The sequence below is a fragment of the Nothoprocta perdicaria genome, unplaced genomic scaffold (assembly GCF_003342845.1).
Source record: "Nothoprocta perdicaria isolate Ctin4 unplaced genomic scaffold, notPer1 scaffold_62, whole genome shotgun sequence".
NCBI classification, from domain to species: domain Eukaryota; kingdom Metazoa; phylum Chordata; class Aves; order Tinamiformes; family Tinamidae; genus Nothoprocta; species Nothoprocta perdicaria.
This window is the reverse complement of record NW_020455888.1, coordinates 908,770-934,734: the sequence shown is the minus strand read 5'-3', so window position 1 is coordinate 934,734 and position 25,965 is coordinate 908,770. Positions and strand designations below refer to the sequence as shown.

The following is a 25,965-nucleotide window of genomic DNA, read 5'->3' as shown; positions in this document are numbered from 1 at the left end:
GCTTAGCAGTGTGACTCATTTTCCCAAAGTGGTGCCAGGCGTTTGCCCTTGCTCTGATACTTGTGCCTGCAGACGCAGAAGGTCCCACCAGTGAGGAGGAGGAGAAGGAGGGAGCTCAGCCAGGCTGGGGAGGGATGCTCAGTGCTAGTCTCTGCTTTGGAGAATCTGTCATGGATGATTCTCTTCAGGTGCTGCAGCACACAGAGCACCACAGGGCGGGATTTAGGATCGGGAATGTGCTATGGAAGAGTAACAGCCGGCTGCAAAGGCAAGCAGCCGTCCAGCAGGCACAAATGCAGTAATGGCCAAGCCTAAGGCAAAACACAGTCACGAAGGAAGGGGCAACAGGACTGTTCCCTTCTTAAGTACACTTATTAAGCCAGCTGCTGTTCTGTTGACACTGTTTCAATAAGGTAAATGGTAAAAGATAAGTTTTTGAGTTACTCCATTGATTCTTACGATATTTATATTGTCAAATTGTTTTGCTTTTGCAGTTTTTACTTTAGGTTAATCACAGATGTCTTCTCCTTATATCCTTTTTCCTTCCCACCTCAAATGTTCAACAGTTTTTTTTAGAATAACTTGCATTTTTTTTTTCTGTGTAAAAAGAGAAAGAAATGATCAATGCTTGATATTTTTCTCAGTGCTATGATAATTAGACTAAGTTAATGAAGATCAGCACAGGCCATGACCAGTTAGAAACAATGCATTTCAGAGTTTGGAAGGCATCGGAGATGAGTCAATAAATCTGTCATAAAACATCTAAGTTTATTCTTGCTTTGTACTGAAACACTCTACCAAAATGTAGTGCTATTTTCTCTCTAGTTGCCTTCCTCAAGCATGAGCATTTAAAAAGAAAAAAAAAAAGATAATTTCAATTTTAGAAAAAGATGCAAAATGTGCATGATAATAATGGACACTGATTTTGTGTTCACAGAAACAGACATGCAGTTGATTTTTTTTTTTTGCATTCTCCTGATCCTAAGCTCTAACTTAAAAAATGAACTTTTCTCTTTCTGATTGCCAAGTTTCTGAAAGTGCCCCATTTTTGAGTCCCCTGTGCCTTTGCCTCGCTGTGCTCTTGCACTATTTTGAAGAATTCCTCCACAGAGAAGATGAGTGTGTTTGTCCCCTTGATTCGCAGCAGCTCCACTGCTCTTTAGCTTTGCCTGTCTGACAAGAAAAGTTCCTTAGTTTGTCCAAAAAATGCTCAAAAAAGGGCACAAGCGGCCTCTCCCTTCTGTGAATGAAGTAAGAGGAGTATTAGTGAAGTCTTAGCTTGACAGGATCAGAGGAGAAAGTCCTATGTGGGAGGTCAAAGGAGGAGTTGAGCTGAATGGGTTTTACCTTCTCTTTGTCACCTGAATGCAGGTGCAGCTCCTGTTCTTTAAACACAAAACCTGTGGTATGCATTTTCCCCGGTAAGATTTAATTAATGAAGATGAAATTCTTCTGAGTATGTGATGCTCTTGTGCGTGTTTTTTTTWATTTTTTTCCCTGTGAATATGTCACCTGAGAAGAAAGTAGAACATCTGAAATTGGTTTTTGGATTTTGTCAGAGAACTTAACATTTCCAGAGAACATCTTTATRCTGTTCACAGCTAAGCACTTTTATAATCTGTTGTAAAGCAAGTTGGCTGCATGCTTATTGCAGATGACATGGAGCTGAGAAGGGCTGCAGGTATTTTTCAGGGTAAGTTGGTTTTGTTGTTGTTATTCTTTGGCTATGGCCTAGTTGGATGAATGATATGAATAAAGTCATGTTAGTGTGCTTTATTATGAGAGGTGGGAGGTCATATTTCTATTATCTTCAACTCAAATGTGGCCTTCGTTATGGTATTAGATGCATTTATAGGTAGGGTGGGGTTTTCTTGAGCAAGAATTTCTGCCAGGCAACATTTTTTTTCAGAAATTGTTTCTTTTCTGAGATAGAAAGTGAAAGGTGTGAAAGTTTCTTAAACTGAAATATTTACAGAACAGGAAATTAGTGCTTTTTAGGCCTCCAGTATTTGTAATATTTCTGTTCTGAGAGAATGTGTATTGGCTAATGGAGAMTAAAACCAGACAGAATTCCTGCCATCTCCACCACATCTGCAAATTTCCAGAAGAAAGGATTTTTCTAGTTGTACAGATCCACCATGTCCATGAATTACGAGCATTCACAGGATGTGACTTGATTTGGGTTTGACCGACTTGCTGAGGTCGAGCTTTTACGCCAGGTAATCTTGGAGGTGGCAGAGGGCAAGCGGAGTACAGGACTGAAGACATGAAGCCAGGACCAGGCATCCATGTTTCCTACATGAGGGATTCATGGCGCAGAGTGAGTGTCACCCAGCATGAGAGTGTGCTTCTAGAGGGAGATGGCCCCAGCACACCTCGCTTCTGTGAAGGCAAAATGCTCTTGTAGGTACATTAGATCAGGAGAAAGCAGTGAGAATCCGTTGGGTTTGTAGCGGGGATTAAAGACAGGAGCCCTAGAACTGGTAGGTGGRTGGATTGGTTCTTGTCAAGGATGTTCACAAATGTCACTTGGCTAATTGAAACAAAATAGCAGTGAGGAAAAGCAGATCTTCTTGAAGGGATTCCCCCTGCTTATGAGGCTTTGGGAGCTCTTGCAGATTGTTCAGAGGCTCCATTAGCCAGAAGACAGTCTCATAGTCTGTGTTGGCTGGTAGCAGGTACCAGTTTACGGTAGAGACGTCATACTGAAGCACTGAGAGATAAAAACATTGAGACAGTCACGGATGCCCTGATGGAAGCGCTACGTGTCCGGCCACGGGCTGCAGTGAACAGAAGACGACACTTGAGTTGGCTACGAGGCAGGTCCGTGACCATGTTTAGATGATTTGCCCCAAGGCCTGTGTTGTACGTGGGGCTAATGCTGGGKGAGGCCTTGTCTGAGGAGAGGTAACTGCGGTTACGTGTCATCCTGGTGAGGGAAGACAAAACTAGGATATGAAAGCRCTTCTTCTCTCTTCATGGCACTAGCTACCACTTAAACCTGAGATTATTCAGCAACATCTCAATGTGTGTTTCTTTGACCTGATAGGAGACCATTAAGCAAGATCCTGAGCTCCTTTGGAGGTACCTGTTGTCTAAATATGAGCGTCAGTGTTTCCACATCCTTGTGAAACYGAGGAGGGGAGACGTAATAATAATTTGTGTGAGAAACAGAGCTTTTCCGTTGGGGCTGATGTATCAAATGCTGATGAGATGCTGTYGTCCACTGAGCGGTGAAGTGATTTGTAGTGGCCAAGAAACTTGTTTGTAATAGATCTACAGTGCACTTAAAATAGCTGAGAAGAAACCTGTTATGCTGGAATAAATGAGCCTCTAGCATTGTTTCATGGAGAGAGCTGGCATGAGAAGAAAGGTGGGTAAGAAGCAGCATGGTCTTTTAGAACCTCCCAGGGGACGGGACACAATGAATTTAGTATAGAAATTTTTTTCAATGAAGAGCCTTTTTATTCTGTTTAAAATATTTTATTCTGTTTGCAAATGGGYCTAAATTGAAGGAAGGGGTACAAGAAGACTTTACACAAAACCAGAAAAGTGTTTTTTGTTTGTTTGTTTTTAAATTCCTCAGTTTCACAGGAAATGGTCTCTGGATTCAATRTGAACCCCCAGATCGGAAGGTTTCTCTTCACTTTGGCTCAGCCACCAAGTGCCCTCAGTCCCCCTTCCCAGAAAGAGAACCACTGATTCCTACTTMCATGCAAAGTTGACCGCATGAAGAAAACTAGTAAAAAAACAAACGGAAAGGCCCTTCCCCAAAAGCGAGAGCATTCCTGGCATTTCAGCTCTTGAAAAGTTTGATTTACGTTGTCCTAGATCACTCTCCGGGATATTAATCAATACTTTTTCTCAGTTTTAAAACAGGAAATAGCTTCAGTCTGTGTTTAAACCCTGCGACGTCTCGTGTCACGACCTTTTGGTAGCCGGGTCCTTCTTGTCGCCCTTCCACTGTTTTTCCTTTTCACATAGTGCTCTGGGTCTGCCTGTTCTTCCCTTCCTTCCTTTCCCCGCTCAGACCTGTCAGCAGTAGGTGTTTYGGTGCCCGCTCAGCAAGCGTGGGGGTTTTTGACTTCCATCGCCCATTTTCTCACCTTCGGTCTCTTTGGCCTTTTCCCTTCCTTTCCTTTCCTTTCCTGTCATGGAGTATTTTCCCAACTCTTCCGTTCCTTCTCACATCCACCTTGGCCTTGGGGTGGCTTCTGCTCCCCAAAAACTCCCCATCCATGTGCTGAGATAGAGGACTCCTCGGCGTGGGCCACGTAAATCATTTGTGTAGACATTGGCGTCGGGTAGGTATCCATGTGAGAGGCTAATCCTGCCGTCCAAACAGGCAGCAGAGGTATCCAAAAATCCTGCTCTAGGAAATGGAAAGCATATATTTCTCCGTGGCATTCTGCTCAGTAATTCAGTGGTGTTAAATCCGTTCCTGAAGGGGTATAGGGACACCTAGTATCTCTCCGTTGGTTTTCACTTGTTTCGTTTGGAGCTCTGACAAACCAAAAGTATTGGAGGGCTGTGAGTCTTAACCGACTAGACACGTATAGAAAGAGCAGCGTATGTAATTTAACAGACCTTGGCRTAATTAACAGGAGCTTCTAGGAGGGGCCCCTGGACCGAACCGGCCGGGATATCTGCTCAGCTTTCGCAGACAGGGATTGCTGGCAGGGCGGCTGTCTGGCGGGAAGCGGGTGGCAATCTGCCCACGCGGCCCCCGGGTAAATACCCACCCTGGGACGCTCCTGCATGGTGTAGTTCCTTTAGGTGCAGCTCCTTAACGCTCCCTGTGAATGGACAAGCAAAAAAAAATGCAGAAAAAGTAAATGTGTGCTGGCTTAATAGCTGCTTTCTGGCCTTTTTTCCTTCCCACTCCCCCACTGCCTACAAGAAATGTTTTTTTAAAGAGCTCCGTCTCCCGAGTGCTGTCCTCAAGTTCAGTTTCCTAGTTGAGAATCTGCATACGGTAAGGCAATATTCCTCTCCAGGAAAGATTTTTATGGCATATGTAAATGAAATAAGACCAGCCCCCGGTGGTATGGACAGGATGCTGGGAAGGAAGCTGGCTGTGGGTTAACGTGCTTGCAGCGCRGGTCATTCTCACCGAACCCTGCAGCTCCGCGCCGTTCAGCTGCTGGCTGGAGATGACTTCGCATTCTTTCAGTGACCCTTTCTGAAATACTGCTTCATTAATAAGATTCCTTTTTTTCCCTTTTTTTTTTTTTTTCCAGACATCTCTCTCTAACAGTAGAAAGTACAGAATCCAGTGTGGAACAGTTATGTTTATACAGTCATAATTAAAAAAATGCAAGCAGGCATCTGGCCAAAGTTTGGTGTAAACATGTTACAATGGGAATAATCACTTTCTTTCGTGATCATTCACTTCTCTGGATCAAACCGGGCTTGCCAAATGTTAATCCCCTTGGGGATGATATGGTTTCCTTTACTTATGGTTTCAGAGGAACGTTGACTTCTATCAAATTCTTTGTTTTTAAAGTCAAAAAAGATTGGTAGGATGAGATTTCAGCAGACACAGCAAACATCACTGGTACTTTGATGCTCCCTGTCCAAGCTCCTGGCTTGTGGTGGCATCAGACATATTGCCCATTTCAAAAGACTATTTGTTAAATTGGTTTGAGGAAACCTTGGAATTCTGTTTGAGGAAGAGCTGAAAAATGATCTAGGCAAAACAAATCCTCAACGTTTTACTGTGCTCTTCTTCAAAAAAAGGCATTAGCTGGTACATTTGTTGCAGGAGTCATCAAGCTGCCTTTGGCCTCTGTCTTAAAACAAAAATGCTGCTCCTTCTTCCTCTCATCTCTTAGAAGTGGTGAATCTTCCTGCATCTGATCAGGTGGAGATACTTGTCCTTGCGCTGCATGGTGCGTTCGTAACAGTAAAGACATTACTCGAGGAAATCTTGCTCTAGCTAATTAGCTCTAGTTAATCTTGATCTAGCTAATTAGCTAGAATCAGTATTTTTGGAGTTTTTTGTTTTTGTTTTTTAACATTTTGGCCATTTTTGTTTAAGATTGCTTTGCCATACTACAAGATGTCTCAAGAGTGGTTAACAGAGGGGAAAGGAGAAATTTTTGTTGCGTCCTTGTGTATATGTTGTTGGACAGTCTTTTAGTCTTTGGTTGGAGGGGTAGTGGTTGTAGTGATGTACAGTCTTGTTGCAATACAATCTCCCATTTTAGGAGAGAAATCTGCCATTTCAGGTCATCCTTTCCTGGTGAGATCTTTTTGGTCCTCTGCTCTGCATCGCTGTGTTTCCCCCCACTCTTTGGTTTGGCTTCTAGAAGTGTTTTAGTTGAATCAGGTGTGGAGGAAAACTGCCACCAAAGAAACTAAGGAACAAAAAAGACAGTAAATGCCAAAGTATGTGGATGCAGAATTTAGTTCTCATTGTTAGTTCTCTGATGTATTTTAGGAATGGTGAAAGCTCTCAGAAAGGCTCCTTMGTTTTTCCCATGTTTCTCATTCTCTAGAGGATTTCTTTAGTACTGTTGGCTGAAGCCTGTCACAAAATAGAAAGATGCTCCTTAAAATCCTGTATTCTTGTTCCATTTTTTCTACTAGTACTGAGATAAAGGAGAAGAATCTGTGGTACAGATGYTGTGAAAAGAGATTAGATCAACAAATTAGAAGAAATGAGAACCACACACCTTCTTTACAGTCAATTTTCTGATAGAAATTGCTGACTTGGGATATTTTCTTGACGATGCAGGTTATTCTGTTGGATAGTTTGGTTCTTAAAGGCTATTCAGCCATTCAGATATGTAATTTTTCACAAATGAGAGTTAAGCTTAGAACCGGACAAAAGTGAAAAGGACCTTGCGAGAGTCCCTTGTCCCCTGATACTCAGCTATATGTGGTAGATGAACCTCACTAGAGATGAGGTAGATAGAGGACAGGAGACCTAGCTATGCAAATTGCTATCAAATTAATTGAAAATCTGGAATTAAAACATGAATTGGATTCTAGTTTTTCTTTCCAAGAGATTTATCACTAGGGTATGTCCAGTTTGAGTTACTAATACTATAATATCTGCTACCTCACTGGTGATAAATCTGTACAGAAGCTTGCAGCTGTAGTTGTCAGCTAATGATTTTAAGTTCTCTTTTGTGCAGAAATGCCTGTATTGGGTCAGACCCGAATAGTGCATGTTCTTGTTTCTAACAGTGGCCAGCAGGAGCTCTCTTAGGAAAGAGTGTATTATTAGACAGTACGGAACCTCTTCTGCTAGTAGCTCTATCTGAATCTTGTTTTCGTAACCCTTGGTTTTTTTCTTTGATTTTTTTTTTTTTGAAAATGTTTACAGCAACATTTTTTTCTGTCAGAATTGTATTGCACTGAGAAAGGACTTCCTTTTGCTATTGAATCTACCTGGTGGTTTCTCCAGAGGGCAAAATGCCCCCATCTCATCTGGCAGCTTTCTGCTGTCTGTTGAGGAAGAGTCAATCATCTCTCTGCATCTGAAGGAATGRTTTGGTATTCAGTGCGTCTGGGAGAGATCCATTAAGCCTAGCCACAGAGATTCATTCTTTGCAGTTAAAATAACGTTCAATTCTATCTTAGGTTTCAGAGAAATAACAGAAATCTTGCTGAACCCAATGAGGGTAAAATGAATTACGCCGTAGTCGGCGTTTGTGTTGCTTGTGACGTGTATTTGAGAGAGTCATAGTCCATTTGTGCAGAGTTATTTCTTTACATGTTAGTGTTCCTTGCTAAATACTATGGTGGCTTTGCAGAGAGGCAGGTTTTCGGGGACCTGCTTGAAAGTCTGAATGCTTCTTGTAAAGCGATGCCAGGGAGGGTTGTCACGGGAAGCTCTCCGGTGAAAGGCTGTTGAAAGAAAGGTGAGTCRGGGAAATGGAAGAGGGAATTTTAAACAGTGTAAAAGGGAAAGAGGGAGGTCATGTTTGCTTTTTCTATTTATGATTTCAGGGAAGGAACTGAGTGCAAAATTATTTAATTATCTTGTGTTTATTGTAAACTCCTGTGCTTTTTCTGAAGATACCAGAAGTGCTTTTCTTTCATAAATCATGTTAAATCAAAGCACTTTGAGTATATTGCAGTGTTCTAGAAATTGATGGCACAACTTAAGGAAAACGCTTTTATCTGCAGGCACTTAAGAACTTACCACTTTGAGAACCATGTAAGACATTAGGAGCTGGCGTGTTCAGCTCCTTTCAGCTTTCATGCTGACATGTTCCATATTGAAGACATTGGTTGTTTGTATAATACTTGGTTTGATCTTTTTTTCTGGTGCTTTCAGTGCTGTTGAATCTATCAAAGGAAGTTATTGCTCTGGTGGGCATTAGCATACATTTAGATGTTTCTGCATTAAGGACTGTTTGCAAAGGAAAAGGCTTTTATGTCCAAAAAGAGGGGAAAAAAAAAGTAAACAGTGTGGCTACAGATGCTTTGAGGTGTGCCCTTATTTCTGACCCACGTACAGTTGAAAATGAGCCTGTTTGTACTAGCAATTATTTCAGTTTCATTACGTGGTTGTGAAAGCTGCCTCCTTAACACCCACCTTTATTTTTAATTCCTTTTGTCTCTGTAATGATCAAGTGCTACAGATGGAGAGAAGCCTCTTGGTGGCTCTCGTGGTGATCTTCTGCTTCAGTCATTGATCAYTTTGGACAGCTGGGCTGCTTATGTTTGCTTTGCTTTATTGTTTTGTTTTTATTTTTTGAATCTGCTACCACATGATGGGCTGGGAACAGTCGTGCAATGAGAGAGTTCTGTGATGCTGATAGTAAATACTCAGAGTTTGTGCRTGATACTCAGGTGACTCCCTTGGCAATATTTTTAAGGTAAATTTATTGGCAGAAACCAGGTCTGCAGAGGACTRACTAATGAGGCTTGAATAAGGTCCAGATGATCAAAGCTAGTGGAAGGATTTCTGTTTAACTTCACTGAGCTTTAGATTGGGCTCATGGTGATTACGTTTGTTCCARGTATTAAATCGGATGAAGAACTGCTAAAAATCTGTGTATCTGTGGCTTTTCTAGTAGTAGTCTATGCTGTTTTCCCAGATACTGCAGATATTTTATATAATCAGACCTAGGAAGGGATAGATGGGAATTGAGATTTGGGTCAGACCTAAAAGGCTAGGAAATTTGACTGGAGAAGTTAGCAATGTCTGTGATATTTATGGTACAACACAGCAGAGAAAAGGATTTGTTTTTCTTAGAATCTCTGTCTTCACTTGGGTCATATCTTGTCTTCCTTTTTTATTTTATTTTATCTTTTTCCCCACACAAATATGCAGGCTATAGTACTGAGGAAGCTTCCAGCTCCATAATACATATGTTTAATTTTCACAGCAGCTGTTACATAGAAACAAGGCTAATGGCCAGTTTCCTGAAACTGTTCTGCTCTTTGTTACCTATTAATTTTAATTAGGAAAATTAGATCTTATTTTCAATTTCATATTTGTCAGTAAAGAGGAGAGAAAGAAATTAGAAATATATGTTACTTTGTTTAAGGTCTGGTTTCCTCTGAAAATTATGATCAGACTTTATGCATTAATAATGAGATTAAAATGAGATTACAATGTTAATTTTTGCTAGATTCGAAAAAACATGTGGAGAGTGCTTTAAAAAAACATAGATCTTTGAAAACTGGCCACTTGGGAAGGAGTCTCTGCCCTGCAGAACCCGTATTTGCTGAATCAGAGCAATTTCTGTTGAGTCTCCGCTGAATGTCTTGCTTTTTCAAGAGATCTGTTTGCCCATAGCAATGTTAACCTATTTGTTAAGTCCAGTGCATATTACCATCTAGATTTTACCCTTTGACTTTCTGCTCGTTCCAGCTCACCTGGTTGATGTCAGTCACAGAATCACAGCCACGTTGGGTGGAAGGGATCTCTGGAGGCCTAATCCCACTTTCTGATTAAGCAGAATTATCATCCGTGATCCCATGAGCCATGCTTTAGTTAAGCCATGAAAAACTAAAGATGGAAATTCCACGAGCTGTTGTGTTCCACCTGTTCCATTACTGCACCACTTTTCCTTGTGAAAGTGTCCCTGATGTCCAACCTGGGCTCACCAATTCTGCCTTGGCCATTGGGTCTTGTTATACTGTTTGACAGTTTGGAGGAGAGTTTAAAGAGCGACTCCACTTTATGCATTGCGTGCCAGTCATGCAAGTGCAACTCACTCAACTTCTCCTTACGTGCTATGTGTTCTAGACCCTGTGTATCTTTGTAACTCTCTACTGGACTCTGAAACTTCATTTTCTCCACATTCCTTTTAGCCTTGGAGCCCAAACCTCGTTATGGCATACCAGGTGTCTTCTTGGTGCTGAGGAGAGGGGATAATAACTTCTGTCTTTGTACTGATCACACTTCTAATATACCCAGCTCATAACTTGCCTGAGTCAGAATAAGAGCGCTTTGGATCCTGTTGGATCTGATGTCTGTCCTAAGCCCCAGGCCCTTTCTAGCAGGGTTGCTACATGATCATTTCTCAGCCTGCCCCAGTGCATGGGGTCCCAGGCGCAGAGCTCTGCCCTTCTCCATGTGGACTCCAAGATTTGCCCCAGTCTCCGATTTCCTCAGGTCCTTCTGAATCGAAGCCCTGTGGTTCTTTGTTACCTGGTCCCCCTTGATGACAGTGCAGTGTCCGTCACTGCCTTGCTGAGGGAGTACTTCTTGTCAGCATCTGGGTCGCTGATAATACTGAGTTATGGGGCCCAGTTTTGACCATCACAGTGGTGTGACCACTACCATTTGGACACTGAGGGTTGATCACTGCCTTACTCCTATAAATTCCATTTAAATGAAAAAATAGAGCTATATGTGGCTCAAAAAAATACTTAAAGAGGTAGATTCTCATTTGGGCTATTCCTTCTCCCTGCTTCAGTGTGCTGGCTTATATTTGGGGTGACATTTGTACTTGGTATGAGGAGTGTAAATGAGAATAGAATCTGTATTCTTAAAAAGAACCAGCAGGGAATCTACAATATTCCTATAACCAAATGCCTTTAGAGCATAAGCAGGGTTTTTGTTCCATATAAATTGTTTGGATTTTTTTTATAGCCAGAAGATTTAGTAATTTACTTTTTTTGGCATGCCATCTGTTTTTAGAGAATTTTTTTAATCAAAAGTGTTAGCTTTGATTTTTAAGTCATAATCAAGTGCGAGTGTAAGGCTATTTGTAGACTGTAATCTTGCTGTTTTTCTAGTATACCCAGGGGAAGACTGTTCATATAATATTTCTCCCTCTCTGAACTGAGTTTTCTGACCACTTTCAAGCTAGGTTACAGTTCCCGAGTCCTCCTGGAATTGTGCAGGAGTAACCCTTGGCTGCATTGCACGTCTGTGCCAGCAAGCTGCTGCTCTACTAACTCCCCTTGGAGAAACAGTGAAATGCTGGGGAGGAGTATGGAGAATTGTACAGATTCAGCGGGAAGTGCCTTTCCAAGACACATTTTGGGAAAATATTGTGCTCTGAAGGTGGGTATGGGCTGTGCAGTGAGATGTCCAGCTGCTTGTGCAGGTAGAAAGCCAGATGTTTCTGTTAGCTTCTGTCTGTGAACTCCCAGATTCAGTTGTTACCACTAAAATAATTGGCACGTGACTTCTGGAGGCTTATGGTCAATCTCTTGGTTAGTGATGTGCCTTTCCGCTATTTTTTTCCTTCCTTCTTTAGGCCCTTTTGGGCACAGCTTATATCACAGAATGGTTGGGGTTGGAAGGGACCTCTAGAGATCATCCAGTCCAAGTCCCTGCTTCAGCAGGGACACCCAGAGCACGGGGCACAGGGTGGCAGCCAGGCGGGTTGGGAAGATCTCCAGAGAAGGAGACTCCACAGCCTCCCTGGGCAGCCTGTGCCAGGGCTCTGTCACCCTCACAGTGAAGAAGTTCCTCCTCACATGCAGATGGAACTGCCTGGGTTTCAACTTGTACCCGTTGGCCCTTGTCCTGTCACTGGCCACCACTGAGATATTGGGATGGTGTGGAACTTCATGTGCCTTCTATACCAGTTTATAGAGCTAGCAGCACCTGCAGGAAGTGTTTTACATCCGCAGATCACTTGGAAGACTTTCCACAGTGTCAAAAGACGTAGGTTGGGCTTTTGCTACATATTGTAAAAGCTTTCCAGTTGCCAGAATTGTAGAGATGTCCCACTTGAATATGGGGCTAACTTTTTGCTTCCATTAATGATGATCAGTTTGGTGACAGAATGTTTTTTAAAGGCACTTTTATTTTGAAAGTTAGTTAATCACAAAATTCAAAAATAGAAACTGATTCAGTCTGATACTACTTAGTAAACAGGTTTATGTTAGCTTACGTTTCCAAGTGTTATCTTGTATAAATTTCAGAAATACTTTTATTTCCTGTGTAAATAAAAAGATTACGAACTGCTGCAAAAGCCATTTTATAAGCTGCAGATATCCATATATTCTGACGTAGCTGGAGAGCATCCCTTCTAAACCACAAATACTCCCTCCCTGCCATTGTAGAGTCCACAGGTATTTCAGCACTGAGCATTTTAGCCTCCTTCCTCATAGATTTTCTACCCTTACTACCCATGGATGAAGCAAGACTATAATTGAATACAGTAAAACTTCTGTCAATCTCTTGTTTCCATTTCCATGGTATCTTAGCTAGCCATTCCATATRGTGTGGCTCATTTATCCCTCTGCACTTGTAGCCTCTGCTTATGGGTGTTTCAAGTTACCTTGGCAATAAGAAGGTAGTTCTGTCTGATGCTTTAATTTACACTGGTGCCAATACCCTGGACTTCCTAAAATTCTGTGTTACTGTGGCACTATCAGCCTGAAGCTGTGTTAAAATCACTGAAACAGTGAGAGATTTGTCTCCTATAGAGCAATTTGATATAAAAATGGCCATAGACTTCTGCTCTCCTCTGTCCCCAGTGTTGGGCTTGGGCTTTATGCTGCCTCTGAGTTGCCCAGCAGTTCAGCAGAGAAGTGGATGAGCCACAAGGAAAGGGCTCATCAGGCTGCTTTCTGTCTGAAACTTTTCCAAGCTGGTTTCCCCTCAGGAGGTAGGTCCTTCAAGCAGTGTCCTTGTGTCTACTTTCAAGAAGAAATGAACTCTATTGAACCTGTCTTCTCTCTCCTGTTCTAGAAATGYTTATGGATTTCTAGATTCTGGTAGATTCTAGATTCTAGAAGAATACCCTCTACTTGGGTATCTTGTTCTGTCCTCCTTAACTGAAAGGGGTGGGTGGAAGGGGCAGCCTGACCTGGCACCTATTGCTTAGCACTAGCTCAGGGAAGCTTGGACATACACGTTACCAAACCAGAACTGCAACATTTTTTATCCTTTCTATATAGGTGCAAAGGTTTGACAGAGTGAAGACTTGGCTCCTAGATCTGTGTTCTCCTATAACCTAATTTAGGGAGGAAAGTTATTGGCCTGGTTTGAGCTATTAAGCAAAATATTTGTGCTTTTTTCGACTGTCCCTGCTGGAAAGCTCTTTTCCAATGAATTTTAGTAGAGTTACAAGGCATGTCTTTTTCTGGCCTGAGCAGGTATTAGAATTATCAAATGTTGGCAGGTTGGTATGGCTTTTAAATTACACAAAAGTGAAATAATTTCAGACTTCTTGGAAACTATCTCAGGCATTTTGAAGACAATATGCTTTTGTACTAAGTTTTTTTTTTTCTCTTTTTAATAAATACAGTATTGCAGTCTGTAGCATCATTATTCCCAGAACTCTGTCCTGTCTTTACTGCTATGGCTGCTTCTGTGATCAGAAACATGGATGAGACTAGAACTAAAAATCATATGTGCAGGAGAGGAGCAGTTGTGGGAAGTGCGAGCTGCACGCAGAGGAAGAAAAGTGATTTTATGGCATTTTTTCCAAAACCTCTGAAGAGTCCATTTGTAATAATATCTTGGTGGTGTGCTTGGATTTTTCAAAAGTCCCTACAAACTTAATTCTCAAGTCAATGTAAAGTCAAGTCTTTTGAAAGAAGAAAAGGGAGCAGAAATTTGCTTTTTACCTGGGATTTACCTGTATGTGAAACGCCTTAAACTATGGCTATCATGTTAAAYAAGAGGGGTGAGGAGCAAGTGTGGGTGCTGGGCCATGGCTGTCCATCCTGTGATGATGGTGGCTTTGAATGGGGTGGACTGGACCCAGGAGCGTGAGGTCCTGCATGCCTGGAGGAGCGTTCCCACAGTATCCTGGAAATATTCCCCCAAGGCAGTGATCCACTGCCTTTGCCAGATGCAGGGATGCTTTTCTCCAGGRCAAGATGGTCACTGGCCAGTGCATACCTGTGTGGAGACAGAATATAGAGGGGGTAGGTGCCCTAGCAAAGTGCCAATGCTACTRGGTGGCCTTGGGCACAAAGACAATTGCTAAAATCTCTGGTACATGTGTTCGAGTGTAAGTGCTGAGTGAACCTAACAAAAATACTCCTGAACCCCTGATTATTTGTGGCCAAGAAGGCCAATGGGATCCTGGCTGCATCAGGAGGATGTTGCCAGCAGGTCAAGGGAGGGGATCCTGCCCCTCTGCTCAGCTCTGGTGAGGCCGCACCTGGAGTATTGGGGGCAGTTCTGGGCTCCCCAGGACCAGGGGAATGTGGAAGTCCTACAGAGGGTCCAGCAGAGGGCAACAAAGATGATTAAGGGACTGGAACATCTSTCGTATGAGGAGAGATTAAGTGAGTCGGGCCTGTTTTCTGTGGAGAAGAGAAGGCTGAGAGGGGATCTGATTAACACGTACAAGTACATGAAGGGAGAATGCAGGGAGGAAGGGGCCAAGCTCTTCTCAGTGGTGGCCAGTGATAGGASAGTGGGTCAATGGGTATAAGTTGAAATACCAGAAGTTCCACCTGCATGTGAGGAAGAACTTCTTGACTGTGAGGGTGCCAGAGCCCTGGCACAGGCTGCCCAGGGAGGCTGTGGAGTCTCCTTCTCTGGAGATCTTCCAAAGCCACCTGGCTGCCACCCTGTACCCTGTGCTCTGGGTGTCCCTGCTGGAACAGTCCCCTGTTGGACTGGATGATCTCTAGAGGTCCCTTCCAACCTCAACCATTCTGTGGTTCTGTGATTTTTTTTTTTTTTTGAGGATTCAATATAATCATTTATTTATTCTTATCTTGCTACTAGAATACTAGTACTTTCTTTCTCCCTCCTTTCCTTCCTCACCMTCATCCATTTCTTACCTTTTTGCTTGTGTTAAGCCTCTAAAGGTTTGATGTAAACATTTTGGGTTGAGTCTTTGGTATGTGGAGTACACATTATGCTTTAAATGAATGCCTAATCTGCCTATGATCAGACTGAAGATTTGTTTCTCAGTCTCAGTCAATTATTAAAAGCTTCAAGTAGTTTCCAACATTGGCCTGAACACCCTGGTGCTCAAATTTCTGTAGCGGCTGAGAGCTTTAAAAACTGGAAGTTCAGTTTTCTAACTGCCTAAGGTTTTTAGAGACTTCACCTCAAGGATTTTGTTCATGTTAAAGAGAGACTGAACTTCAGGAAAGCATTACAAATGCCTTGGGGTTTTGTGCTGTTGTGTAAAGGATTTTACTTCAGGCTCACCTTTCTGCAGTAAGACAACAGCAAGCTGGTATTTGAGCTACACTGATAATTCTCAGGTTGAAAACCCGACGGTTTCTGGATCAGGCAGTTCTTCAGTTTGGGTAATGAGACCTCAGCATGATAAACTCACAGGCAGCTCGTCCCTCTGATGGTAATTATTGGGTAAATTAACCTGCTTGGGATTGTGTCTGTCTGCCTGCTCCTGGAGCGTGTAATTCGGAGATTGTGTGTTTTCCTGCAGTAATAGGCAGTTGCAAATTGACCATTTATGCATGTTCTTATTTTCAACTGCAGGAGGTTCCCCCTTTTYCCACCTCCCCACCACACGAGAGGAGGAAAACAAGGCCCACTGAGTAATTAAAACAGAATAAAGCGACAGGGACCTGTCCAGTACTCACGGCGGCCCATGTGTAACCTGTTAGCTACATCTCCCATCATTTCCCTTTGCCGTCAGTGTGGTTTTTTTCCTGTTTTTTAGGTATAGGGCTGGTGCTGAGGGAAGCAGCTGTGGCGCTGTGGGGAGGAGCGGAGGGCCCGGCCGCRAGGCGGCCGCACGGCCCGCGGGCCGGGCTGGCTGCGGCCTGCACGCACGGGCGGCCACTCCCCGGGCCCGGCGCCCTTAGCCCTTGGCCCCTTAGCCCCTTCACCCCGGCACAGAACCTCCCTCAGGGGGCTACGGGGCTCGTTAAGGGCTACGGTGGCGATGATCACTTAATTCCACCATGTGCTGCAAAATTCCATAAACATCTCTGCTCTGCAAACCACCTCCCTCGCTCCCATCCATGCTCTCAAGGCTATGAAGACACCAAGTTGTCTTCACGTGTTTTAGAGATTGGATTTTTTTTCTTTTTTTTTTCCTTTTGTTTTTCTTTTTTTTCTCTCTTTTTTTTTTTGTTTTGTTTTGTTTTGTTTGCTCTGTTATTAAAAATGACATTTCTGTTGCATGCAAACTGCTCCGGCTGATTAGCATGGAAATGAATGTGCCTTAATCAGCTTGGGGTGAGGGAAGCTCAAAATTAATTTGATACAGTAGTTTCACTTTAAAAACGCATTATAGCCGTTGCCGCTAGCAACCATTTTTAGTTAAATATGAAAAATAGGCTCCTATATAGCACTGTGTTTACGCCAGCTCATCACTTTCCAAATGATTCCTTTTCCAAACTGTTTTCTCGTTTTATCTTTGCCCAATAAAGCAGGTTGGGGGAAGGGCAATCAAGAGAGAAATATGCAGCAAGGGCTATCAAAGGGGGAAAACGTGCTGACTTGAAACTTAACCCTGTATTTACTGTGGCACCATGTTGCCATCGTATAGGGAATACACTGAATTCAGCTTATAGAGAGATTTATCTCATAGGCCTTGCCCTGAGGAGATCATTTCAGTGGCAACTGAGAATGACAAGAGAGTTAAAAAGATATTGCAAAGCAAATTACAGATTCTGTGATGATACAATAGAAGAATGCATGTAATAAAAAAAAAAAACCCAGTTTTTATAACAAATAGGTACTAACTGAGTTCCTTCTGGAGGAACAAATAGGTACTAACTGGGTTCCTTCTCCCCAGAAGCCTGGATATGATTCAGTAGTTTTATAATTTACTTGAGAGCTTTACATTAGAAAGACATTTCTATTACACCTAAAGCAAAGAAGGAACTATTTGGGGAACTGTTAAATTAAAAAGAACTGCCAACTGTTATGTGAGCATATAGATAGGGGATGTGCCTGTATTTAGTTTTATAGCTGAGCATTAAACTGTCCTGGCTAATCTGGAATTTACAGAGATAATGTATGTTGTTCAGAAAACCAAACCAAGAGTGTGACCAGCAAGTCAACTAGTCTGAAAAACTAAAGGAAGATTTTTGGAGGTATGTGGAGATAAAATGAGATTTGTGATAAATGAAATGGAATATAAGTTTTTAATGCTTAAAAAAGTATTATTACAATGGATATGGTGAGTTGCATAGACTTATGATACTCTGGAGGATGGTTTGCCCTGGAAAAAAATGGGCAGAGTGTAGRGAAGGGAGATTGCATCTGAAATAACAAAGGGTGTTGAAGTTGTTGGCTGTACAGCAGAGTCTGGTGAGATTAACAGTCTTCTGTGTAAAGCGGAGGTGACTTCTAGAAAATGTAGTAGAAAAGAACTAGTTAATGTTGGGAGCACTGTCAAGAGGTGAGAATTGCAGTAGGAGGAAAGGAAGATGTTTTATAGCAGTTTGTTTGACTCTATAGAGTGAAAAATAGCTACTCCACTTTCCCTAAAACCAAGTGAAAAGCATTTCCTTCCCTGGAAGGATACCTGTTTATTTTGAAACCACTGAGTTAACACAAGAGTGGGTTCATCTCGTGTTAGTTCACGTGACCATGGCAGATATTTTCATGTGAAGCAGTTACCTTTAGCCCTCGTTACGTTCCCTCTTTGTGGGGGGGAAGAAGCACAGCAGAAGGAGGTGAACTAACTCTACCCTTAAATTACATGTCTAAAGTAGGCCAGATGAATTGCACTCAAGAAGTGCCTGTTTCTTACCATTGACTATATAAGGAGTGTGCTCTGAGTAGGGCGGATAGAGATATCTCCATTGGAGACACTTAAATTTATTCAGATGAATTCCTTTGGTGCTTTTTGCGAACATTAAACTGTCCATCAGTTCATTTAGTGCTCTCTCCAAAGTTTTAAGTACTACAGCAGAGCCCAGTGCTTTGAAGTCTTGGCTGTCAGCTGGAGAGGTAGATACAGAGCACTCTCTAAATGAAAAGCAGTCAGCACAATGCACRTCGAGGCAACAAGATGCACGTTTGTTTGTTCTCAGTTGCTTCTGCTCATTATTCTTCTGTGTGGAGGACTGTGTGATTGTGTCTGTGCAAGCTACATTGGAGGATCCTTAATGTAATTCAAGATTAGCCCTTGTCTGGATGACACATGGTGGAAATTTGCACCCTGTTGTGTGTTGGGAGAAACCACTGCCTAATTGGAAGCTAAATACCATGTCATGGTAACAATCCTTGATTTCTGAGTATTGCCTTTAGTGGTGTCTTAACTTATCTTGCATCATTTTGGGGGTGATCGGTGTATGTACTTTAACGTCRGTGGCATTTATACCTCTTGGCTATTTTTTTTCTTTTTTGAGCTGTTGTCCATTCCAGCTTTCCTGAAGATGAGGTCACTTGCGCTGTTTTGAAGTGCTGGTGTATTTTATGATAGAACAGGGTAAATTCATGTTCACTTCAACACAGGTAGGCCCTTGAGAACCCTTTTATTGCATTACCAAGGCACTTCAAGGAAGCAGAATATCAAATTAATGTTGTATGTTCAACACATTAATGTCTTTGTGTTTAATCTGTACTACAGCATGGAAGCAGGAGGAATTTAATACTGCGAACAGCTTCCTTTCTYGCCTTCCTCTTTTTCACAATGAACATTTTAAAATTAGAAAGTGTGGTTGAAAATGCCTTGCATATATTTCAGTGAATTGGGGATCAGAGTATAATATTTTTAATAGAAATGCTCTAATCTCCTAATAAAAAGTTGGTAGAGAGAGCAGAGGAGATTGTGCTGTAKAGCGTGTAAGAGCTTATGGGGCTCTATCCTCTCGAAGTAGGAGGAGGACACAGCCTTGTAATAAAGTGGGCATAAAGTGATCTTCCATAAAACATCTAATCTTTCTCTGCCTCACTATCTTTTATGTAAAGGGCTTCAATAACATTTATTTCTCTTGTTCTTTATTAAGTCTTCTCTTTTAATATAATAAGGTCTAATAGAGCAGACCCTGTCTAAATGTAGATAGGGTCTACCCTAGTATGACCCAACTRTTATTGGGTCCTTTAGAACTGAATGCAATAAATGAAACTAGTCATCTCCTGAAATACTGCGTTTTATTTCACATTTATCGCTTGTGTCTCTACAGTTTGAAGCATCCAACATGATGCAGCTGTAGTTTTAGGGTCCATAGGAGAAGTACTGTCTACAGTTACCCTCAATTGCTTTTGTATGTGTCTGTAGCTGTTTAATGTATAGCCCTGTGTAGAGAGAAAGGTAAGAAATGCTACTCTTAGCATCCCATCAGCACTATCTTGTGGAAACAAGATAGTCCATGTGACAAGATGTATGTGACCCAGGATGGGTTGTGCTGACTGTGTCCTTCCCGTCACATTTGTGACTACCTCAGTCCTAAATACCTTGGTGGTGTTTGGGAATAGGAGAGAGAGAGAGAGAAGGCACGAGCAAGCTTCCCTGCCACAAGGGAAAAATGCAGTAAAGCAGTTGACTGATTTAAATCCACTGTAATACATAAAAAGTTGAAGTTAAAGCTCTCTAGGGTATCTTGCTCTATTAAAACGAGTGTTTTTATATATGATGTGTTTTCTTTTCAAGGTTTTAAGAACATTGTTAGTCTTGATAAAACTGAAATGCATTTCTGAGTAAAGCATTTCAGAATCTTGGTTTTGAAAGTGTCACCACTTCCCTATTTTCAGGGACAACTTTGCAGTGAAAAGTAATTGAACTGATAGGAACTGATGAATTGGGTTTTTTTGTCCTAAAAGTACTTCAAGGGGGAAAAAAAGTTGACTGAAAGTGTCCTCACATGTGCCTGAAATATCTTTTCGAAGGATGTTACAAACCTTCCAGCAAAATGTTGTGTACTTATTTTCTGAAGAGGCCAAGCGTCAGCGAAGGTGTCTCCAGATGAGCATTTGTCCCCAGACTGAAGAAGCAACCGCCAAGGGAAGGTTTAATGCTGCCAGGCTCCGGTCTGCACAGGTCCATGGGCAGCCACCTGCACCACCCGCCGCAGGAACCGGCTGTGCTGCTGCTCGCCGTGTCCCGAGCTCCTTTTTCACAGGCTGTCGTTCAGCACAAGGCAGGTGTTAGCAAAGCTCTCACTGGCAGGAAACATCCAGCGGTGCCTGTTACCTGCAGCCACTGCTTCCTTGGGGATTGAAGGGGGTTCCCAGCAGTTGGGCCTCCCATTGCTCTGCGGCTCCCTGGCTCCGGGCTGCGCTTCCCTCCTGCTTCCTCGCAGGGCTCCGGGTGCCATCCCCTTCCCCGGCTGCTGCCACCCTCCCATGTGGCCTGAGGGCACCAGTGGCCTCGCACGGAATAGGGATTGCTTTCCCATTGACCTGGAGAAGATGCAGCAAGAAACTGAGCAGCTTTGGCGCTGACTGGGCAGGTTTGAGACCCTTCCATTTTCCGGTATCGGGTTTTGCTGTCCCAGGAGCCAGGCTGCATGGAGAGGCACCCAAGCGGGGTAAGGAGCAGCTCTGCTGTTCGGCAGGCACTGACTCTCTCTGCCCTCGTGTGTTTCGTATTGCTTTTATCTTGTACTGCCAAGTACTGAATCAAAAGAAAAGATTTTCTAAAGGCATGGGCCTGACCCCAGGCACTCTGCAGCTTAAATTGCCTAAATCCAGATTCCCAGAGAAACAGCTTAGGCAGAAATAACAAATCTTGATCCTGTGACTGTATCACTGTAACAGCGTTATATGAAGCGCAACTTTTTTTTCTTTTTCTTTTAACCAGCAGTATGTTTTGAAGACAGCATCAGTCTGGACTAACTTCATCGTCTCTGTTTGTAAAACTATTTTTGAGAAGTAGAGGTGTAAATGTTGTGTGTATAAATGGATATATCAGTATGTCCAGGGAGCCCGTTGAGTTGCCCGTGAAGAAGCTCTGTGAGCTGCTGATGGACGAACAACCACATGTGAGCGAGCGACGGGTTTTGATGAACCCAGCAYGTTGCTGGCTTTGTAGCTTGTCCTGGACACTGCTTGGGGCAGGACTTACCCCCTCGTACTGCTGCAGTGAGCCCTGCAGCTCAGGTCCACCAGGGATGTTCCACCAGATGGTAATTGCCAAGACTTACACATCACTGCAAAATGTTTCTCCAAAGTAGTTTGTTCCTTCCAAGTGCTTTTTACTTTGAACTGCTCATTTGTCCAAGCATCTTTGTGAACTTGGCTACCTCTCACCCCCTTCCAAGACAGCACGTGGAGGAGACTTCAGGTCAATAGTGTCCTGGGCTGTGATCTTCCTGATACTCACGTAGGAGCCTGTCAGCTGTGTGAAAATGAGCTGTGGCCCTGGTCAGCTTGCTGAGGGGATTCGTGTCAGCTAGTGCRGTGCATTGGTACCAAGCAGATCACAAGGAGCAGAAGAGGTTTGGAAGCTGGGGCGAGGTCGGGTCTGGGAAGCCCCTCAGGAAATCAGAAGCCATCTCAAGTTGCAAGTTCTCCAGCTCACACAGTGTGTGTGCGCAGCAAAAGGTCTCTGGAGTCTGAGAAAGAGCTTCGTGGAAGGGAGGGCAGCAAGGAAGAGGGCTCTTGCTATAAAACTTCCATTTATAATAAATAATCTAATAATGAAGTAACATTTCATGCTGACATCTTATTTTTGGTTTCATTTTATTAGCTCAAATGCTCAAAAAGTAGACTTTTTTTCTGTGATTTCTTTGGGTTTTTGATTAGAAATGTATAAATATATATATTATATAAAGTATATATATTGGAAAAAGCTTCTATTTTTTTAAATATAAATATATATATTTATATAGGAACAGGYTGCCCAGGGAGGCTGTGGAGTCTCCTTCTCTGGAGATCTTCCAGACCCGCCTGGCTGYCACCCTGTGCCCCGTGCTCTGGGTGTCCCTGCTGGAGCAGGGGGTTGCACTGGATGATCCCTAGAGGTCCCTTCCAACCCCAGCCATGCTGTGATTCTGTGATGCTGTAAATATTAGGCTTCAGCCTGGATGCTATTTCTGGACAACTTTATCTGGGCAGGGCAATAAAGCATCCTCCGTGTACACTGGCTATTATTTCAGGACCTCCCCTTTGCTTGATGGCTCGGTCCAGCACGCCGGGACTTTTGAGAGATGATTTTGCTGGAGGAGAAAGTCAGCAGGTCTGCGTGCTGCTCAGCACTGCGGAACACCCTGCGCGACCGCGACAGGCTCACGTCCCTGCGCCCCCGAGCRCCCGTGGGGCTGTCCCCTCGTGGGTCCCGTCCCACCGGAGGAAGCCCCAAGGCTCTCTGGACTTGGTGGCTTAAGTTAGAAGCTGGTGCTGATTCCGTACTCTGTTATTCAGTCTTTCATTATGTAGAGTTGACGTGTGGGGGTGGCAAGTGCATATGCATGTAGACACAGCTATATACAAACACACCCACATATATGTGTATCTACACGTGGTACGTGTGAGAGGACGGGATTTGCAGGCCGTGTTTAGACCTGGCTCATAATGAGCAGCTGCCACCTTCGTAGGCTGGCGCTTTACGCTGGTCCTTCACTGGGCCCCTGCAGTGCAAAGTGCTGCTGCCCTCCCTGCCCGCCAGCTGAGTGCTAAATAAATCTACCCAGTGGTACAGTGCTATTAAGTGCATTTTATGGCCAACTTCTTTTTTTTTCAACTTTAAGGAACAGGACAGCTGCTTTTTTTTTTTCTTTTTTTTTTTTTATTAGTTTACATGTGAATTTTGAGCCCAGCAATGTTTAATCCTAGGAACTTCTTTTCCATACTTGCTTCTCAAGTCTGGGCTTAAGAGGTGGGCAGCACGAACAAGAGCAAGGTCATAAAGCAACAGGCATGGCAAGATAGCCCTGCTGGTTTCTGATCAGCAGTAATCTGGCCAGCTGTATGAAAAAGCTGTGAAAGTTGCTCCCATAGGATGTGGAGTCTGGAAAAAAATGTTGTGTAAAAAAAAACTCCCGTCTCTTCCCCCCTCTTCCCTTCCCAGCCTTCTCCCTATTTTAACAGTAAAGCTTTTGGATATCAGTTACATGGGTTTTTTTTTTTTTATATTGAACGTATGTGGCTGACTTGAGATGTCGAAAAGTTTTGTCTAAAGCTTTATTTAAGGGAATATAAAATGATTGGGAGCTTTGACTAAAATTGATGGGGAAAGGAATTAAAGTTGTTTGTACAGATGGGCTTAGAATGGAAATATTTAATCTACTTGTGGGTATTTCCAGAATACCTCATGTGATTTGGAAACCTGATCCACCTTTTTCATGAATAAAAGGCATTTGGGGTGTCTCATCCAATTTGGTTCCCTAGTCCTGAGTATTTTTCCACTTCTCCTTGGTTTAAAACACTGCAGCTCTTTTGAATGTCATGAATTTATGTCAGACTTGTGTAAAATGAGCGAAAGATTGGGTTAAAATAACTATGAAAAAAAAAGATAAGAATACAGATGTGTGGGGGGGTTCATAGTCAGTGTTTTTCTATGGGATTTGAGTAATATTGTTGAAATTGGTGATGATACTCCAGCCTGTAACGAGAACGGGAGGTTAGATGTCTTACTTCTCAACCCAGCTGCACACGTGATCCCAGRCTGGTGTGAGGGTGGAAAGAAGGGCTGCAGAAACCTAGGGAGGGAGAAGGTAAGTCCACAACCTCTTTGCCAAGCCACTGAAATCAGGAATGCCTCCAAATGAATTATGCTCCAAACCTTTTAGTGRTTTTCCTGCTCTGGATGGACACGTGCTGCAGCAGCAGCCAGGGAAGACTGTGTCCTTAAGCTGTATATGGTTGTGGTTGAAGAGGATACTCTGTTTTCTGCTGTCCATGTAACATCAGTGGTAAATGTCAAAGTGTATCAGACAGGAGGGGAAGGTTTTAAAACTTTTCACATCTATTTGATCTTCTATTTTATTATTATATGCTCATATTTTATGAAAATGTGATTTTATTTTGTTTTTTTAAGCTGCTTTCTTTCACCAATGGTCTGGCACAGGTTTGAATGTTTCTAGTAAATGCTCTTTTAATATTTCTAAATCTGGATTACAGCTGTCCTTCTTGAAGAAACATATATGTTTTCCCAGCATGTGAAATAAGTGACACGTTTCTCTCTCCTTTCCAGAGTGTCTCCTCTCCAGAAGTCTGAAATCGTAGACATGGTCAAGAAACACGTCAACGCCATAACACTCGCCATTGGGGACGGTGCCAACGACGTGGGAATGATCCAGACGGCTCACGTTGGCGTTGGGATCAGTGGGAATGAGGGCATGCAGGCAACCAATTGCTCGGATTATGCCATCGCACAGGTTAGAGGCACTGAAGTGTGGCTGCTGGGCAGCCTTCAACTAGGAGCTGTCCTGCTTTCTTGAGACATATGTCTCAAGAAATCTCCATGTGAGGAGGAACTTCTTTCCTGTGAGGGTGMCAGAGCCCTGGAAGAGGCTGCCCAGGGAGGCTGTGGAGKCTCCTTCTCTGCAGATCTTCCAAAGCCGCCTGGCTGCCACCCTGTGCCCCGTGCTCTGGGTGTCCCTGCTGGAGCAGGGGGTTGCACTGGGTGATCTCTAGAGGTCCCTTCCAACCTCAACCAGTCTGTGATTCTGTAAATCAGATAGTTTGAATGCACTTGGAGTGCTTTTTTTTGAGTCTGTATTCCCTGAGGAAAAGCCTCATGCTCCCTCCAAAGCTTCGGTTCCTTCTGGCAGCTGTAGAACATCTCAGCCCTTCAGCAAGCAGCATGTTTAGTGAGGCTGATGTCTAGGCACTTCTCAGTGTCATTTATCTCCCTCAGAGCATGCTCTTGTCTCCTACCATGAACAGGCATTGCCAACAGGTGTGTACAAGTTCATTGAATTGCTGGGAGTGTTTTATTCTGAGCTGTTCTTTTCTCCCTTTGCATATCCAAGAATTAGATCAAGTTCTAAAGAGCTGGCCGAGATTTCCATTCCAGTGTGTCTTTTAGAGTGTGAGTCGGCCGAGTGCTCCCGAACTATCCCAACAAATCCCAGCACTGATTACTTCAGCTAAGAGCCAAGAGCCCTTTTCCTTTGTTCCAGCATGCAGAATATAGACATTAAAAGAGACCAGAAAAAGAAAGGAAACGCTTCAGCTGCTGGACATGCTCTGCATACTGTTTGCAGCTCAGGTGCCATCATGTGTTTTTGATCACAGGGCAGGAACAGATGGGAGGTGGCAGGATGGAGACGTGGTCCCCTGCCCCTTGYGATGTGTGAGCTGCCAGCTCATGTTTCTTTCTGCATAGACAGGCAGATTGGTGATGCCAGCTGAAGCAAATTGATGTTTTTTTGGTGGTTTCTGCGAGGAGTGAAGCTTTGAAAAGACATAAATACTCCTGTTCTTGGGATGGGTGGCTGCTYGTTGTGTTAACCCCGCTGTGCAGCTAAGTGCCAGTCTTACCTGGCAGCTCTGCCTGACCACACAGCACACTGGGTTTCAGGCTTGAAGAACTTGGGTCTTTCCCCAAACACATGCTGAAGATTTTAGGCTGTTTCATCAAAAACCTTGGTATATTCCAGATATATAGCATTATAGGAACTGCCATGATSACAAACTCCACAATAACTTTTTCCTTAGCTTCCATAGACTACCTGTTGCTTCTTGAATTGAATATACCTTAATTAGAGACTTCCTCAGATCACTTACTACTTTCACTTTAGTAAAGAGATGAA

The 25,965-nt window shown here is 43.2% G+C and overlaps 1 protein-coding gene across 1 annotated transcript in view; it reads left to right on the top strand.

Annotated features, from left to right (window-relative positions):
* ATP8A2 (ATPase phospholipid transporting 8A2) overlaps positions 1-25,965 on the top strand; it is a 273,938-nt gene that overhangs the window by 110,155 nt on the left and 137,818 nt on the right. Inside the window, exon 25 of the mRNA XM_026049801.1 lies at positions 24,402-24,585. Within this exon, the coding sequence (XP_025905586.1) occupies positions 24,402-24,585 (184 nt within the window). The remainder of the gene's footprint in view (positions 1-24,401; positions 24,586-25,965) is intronic.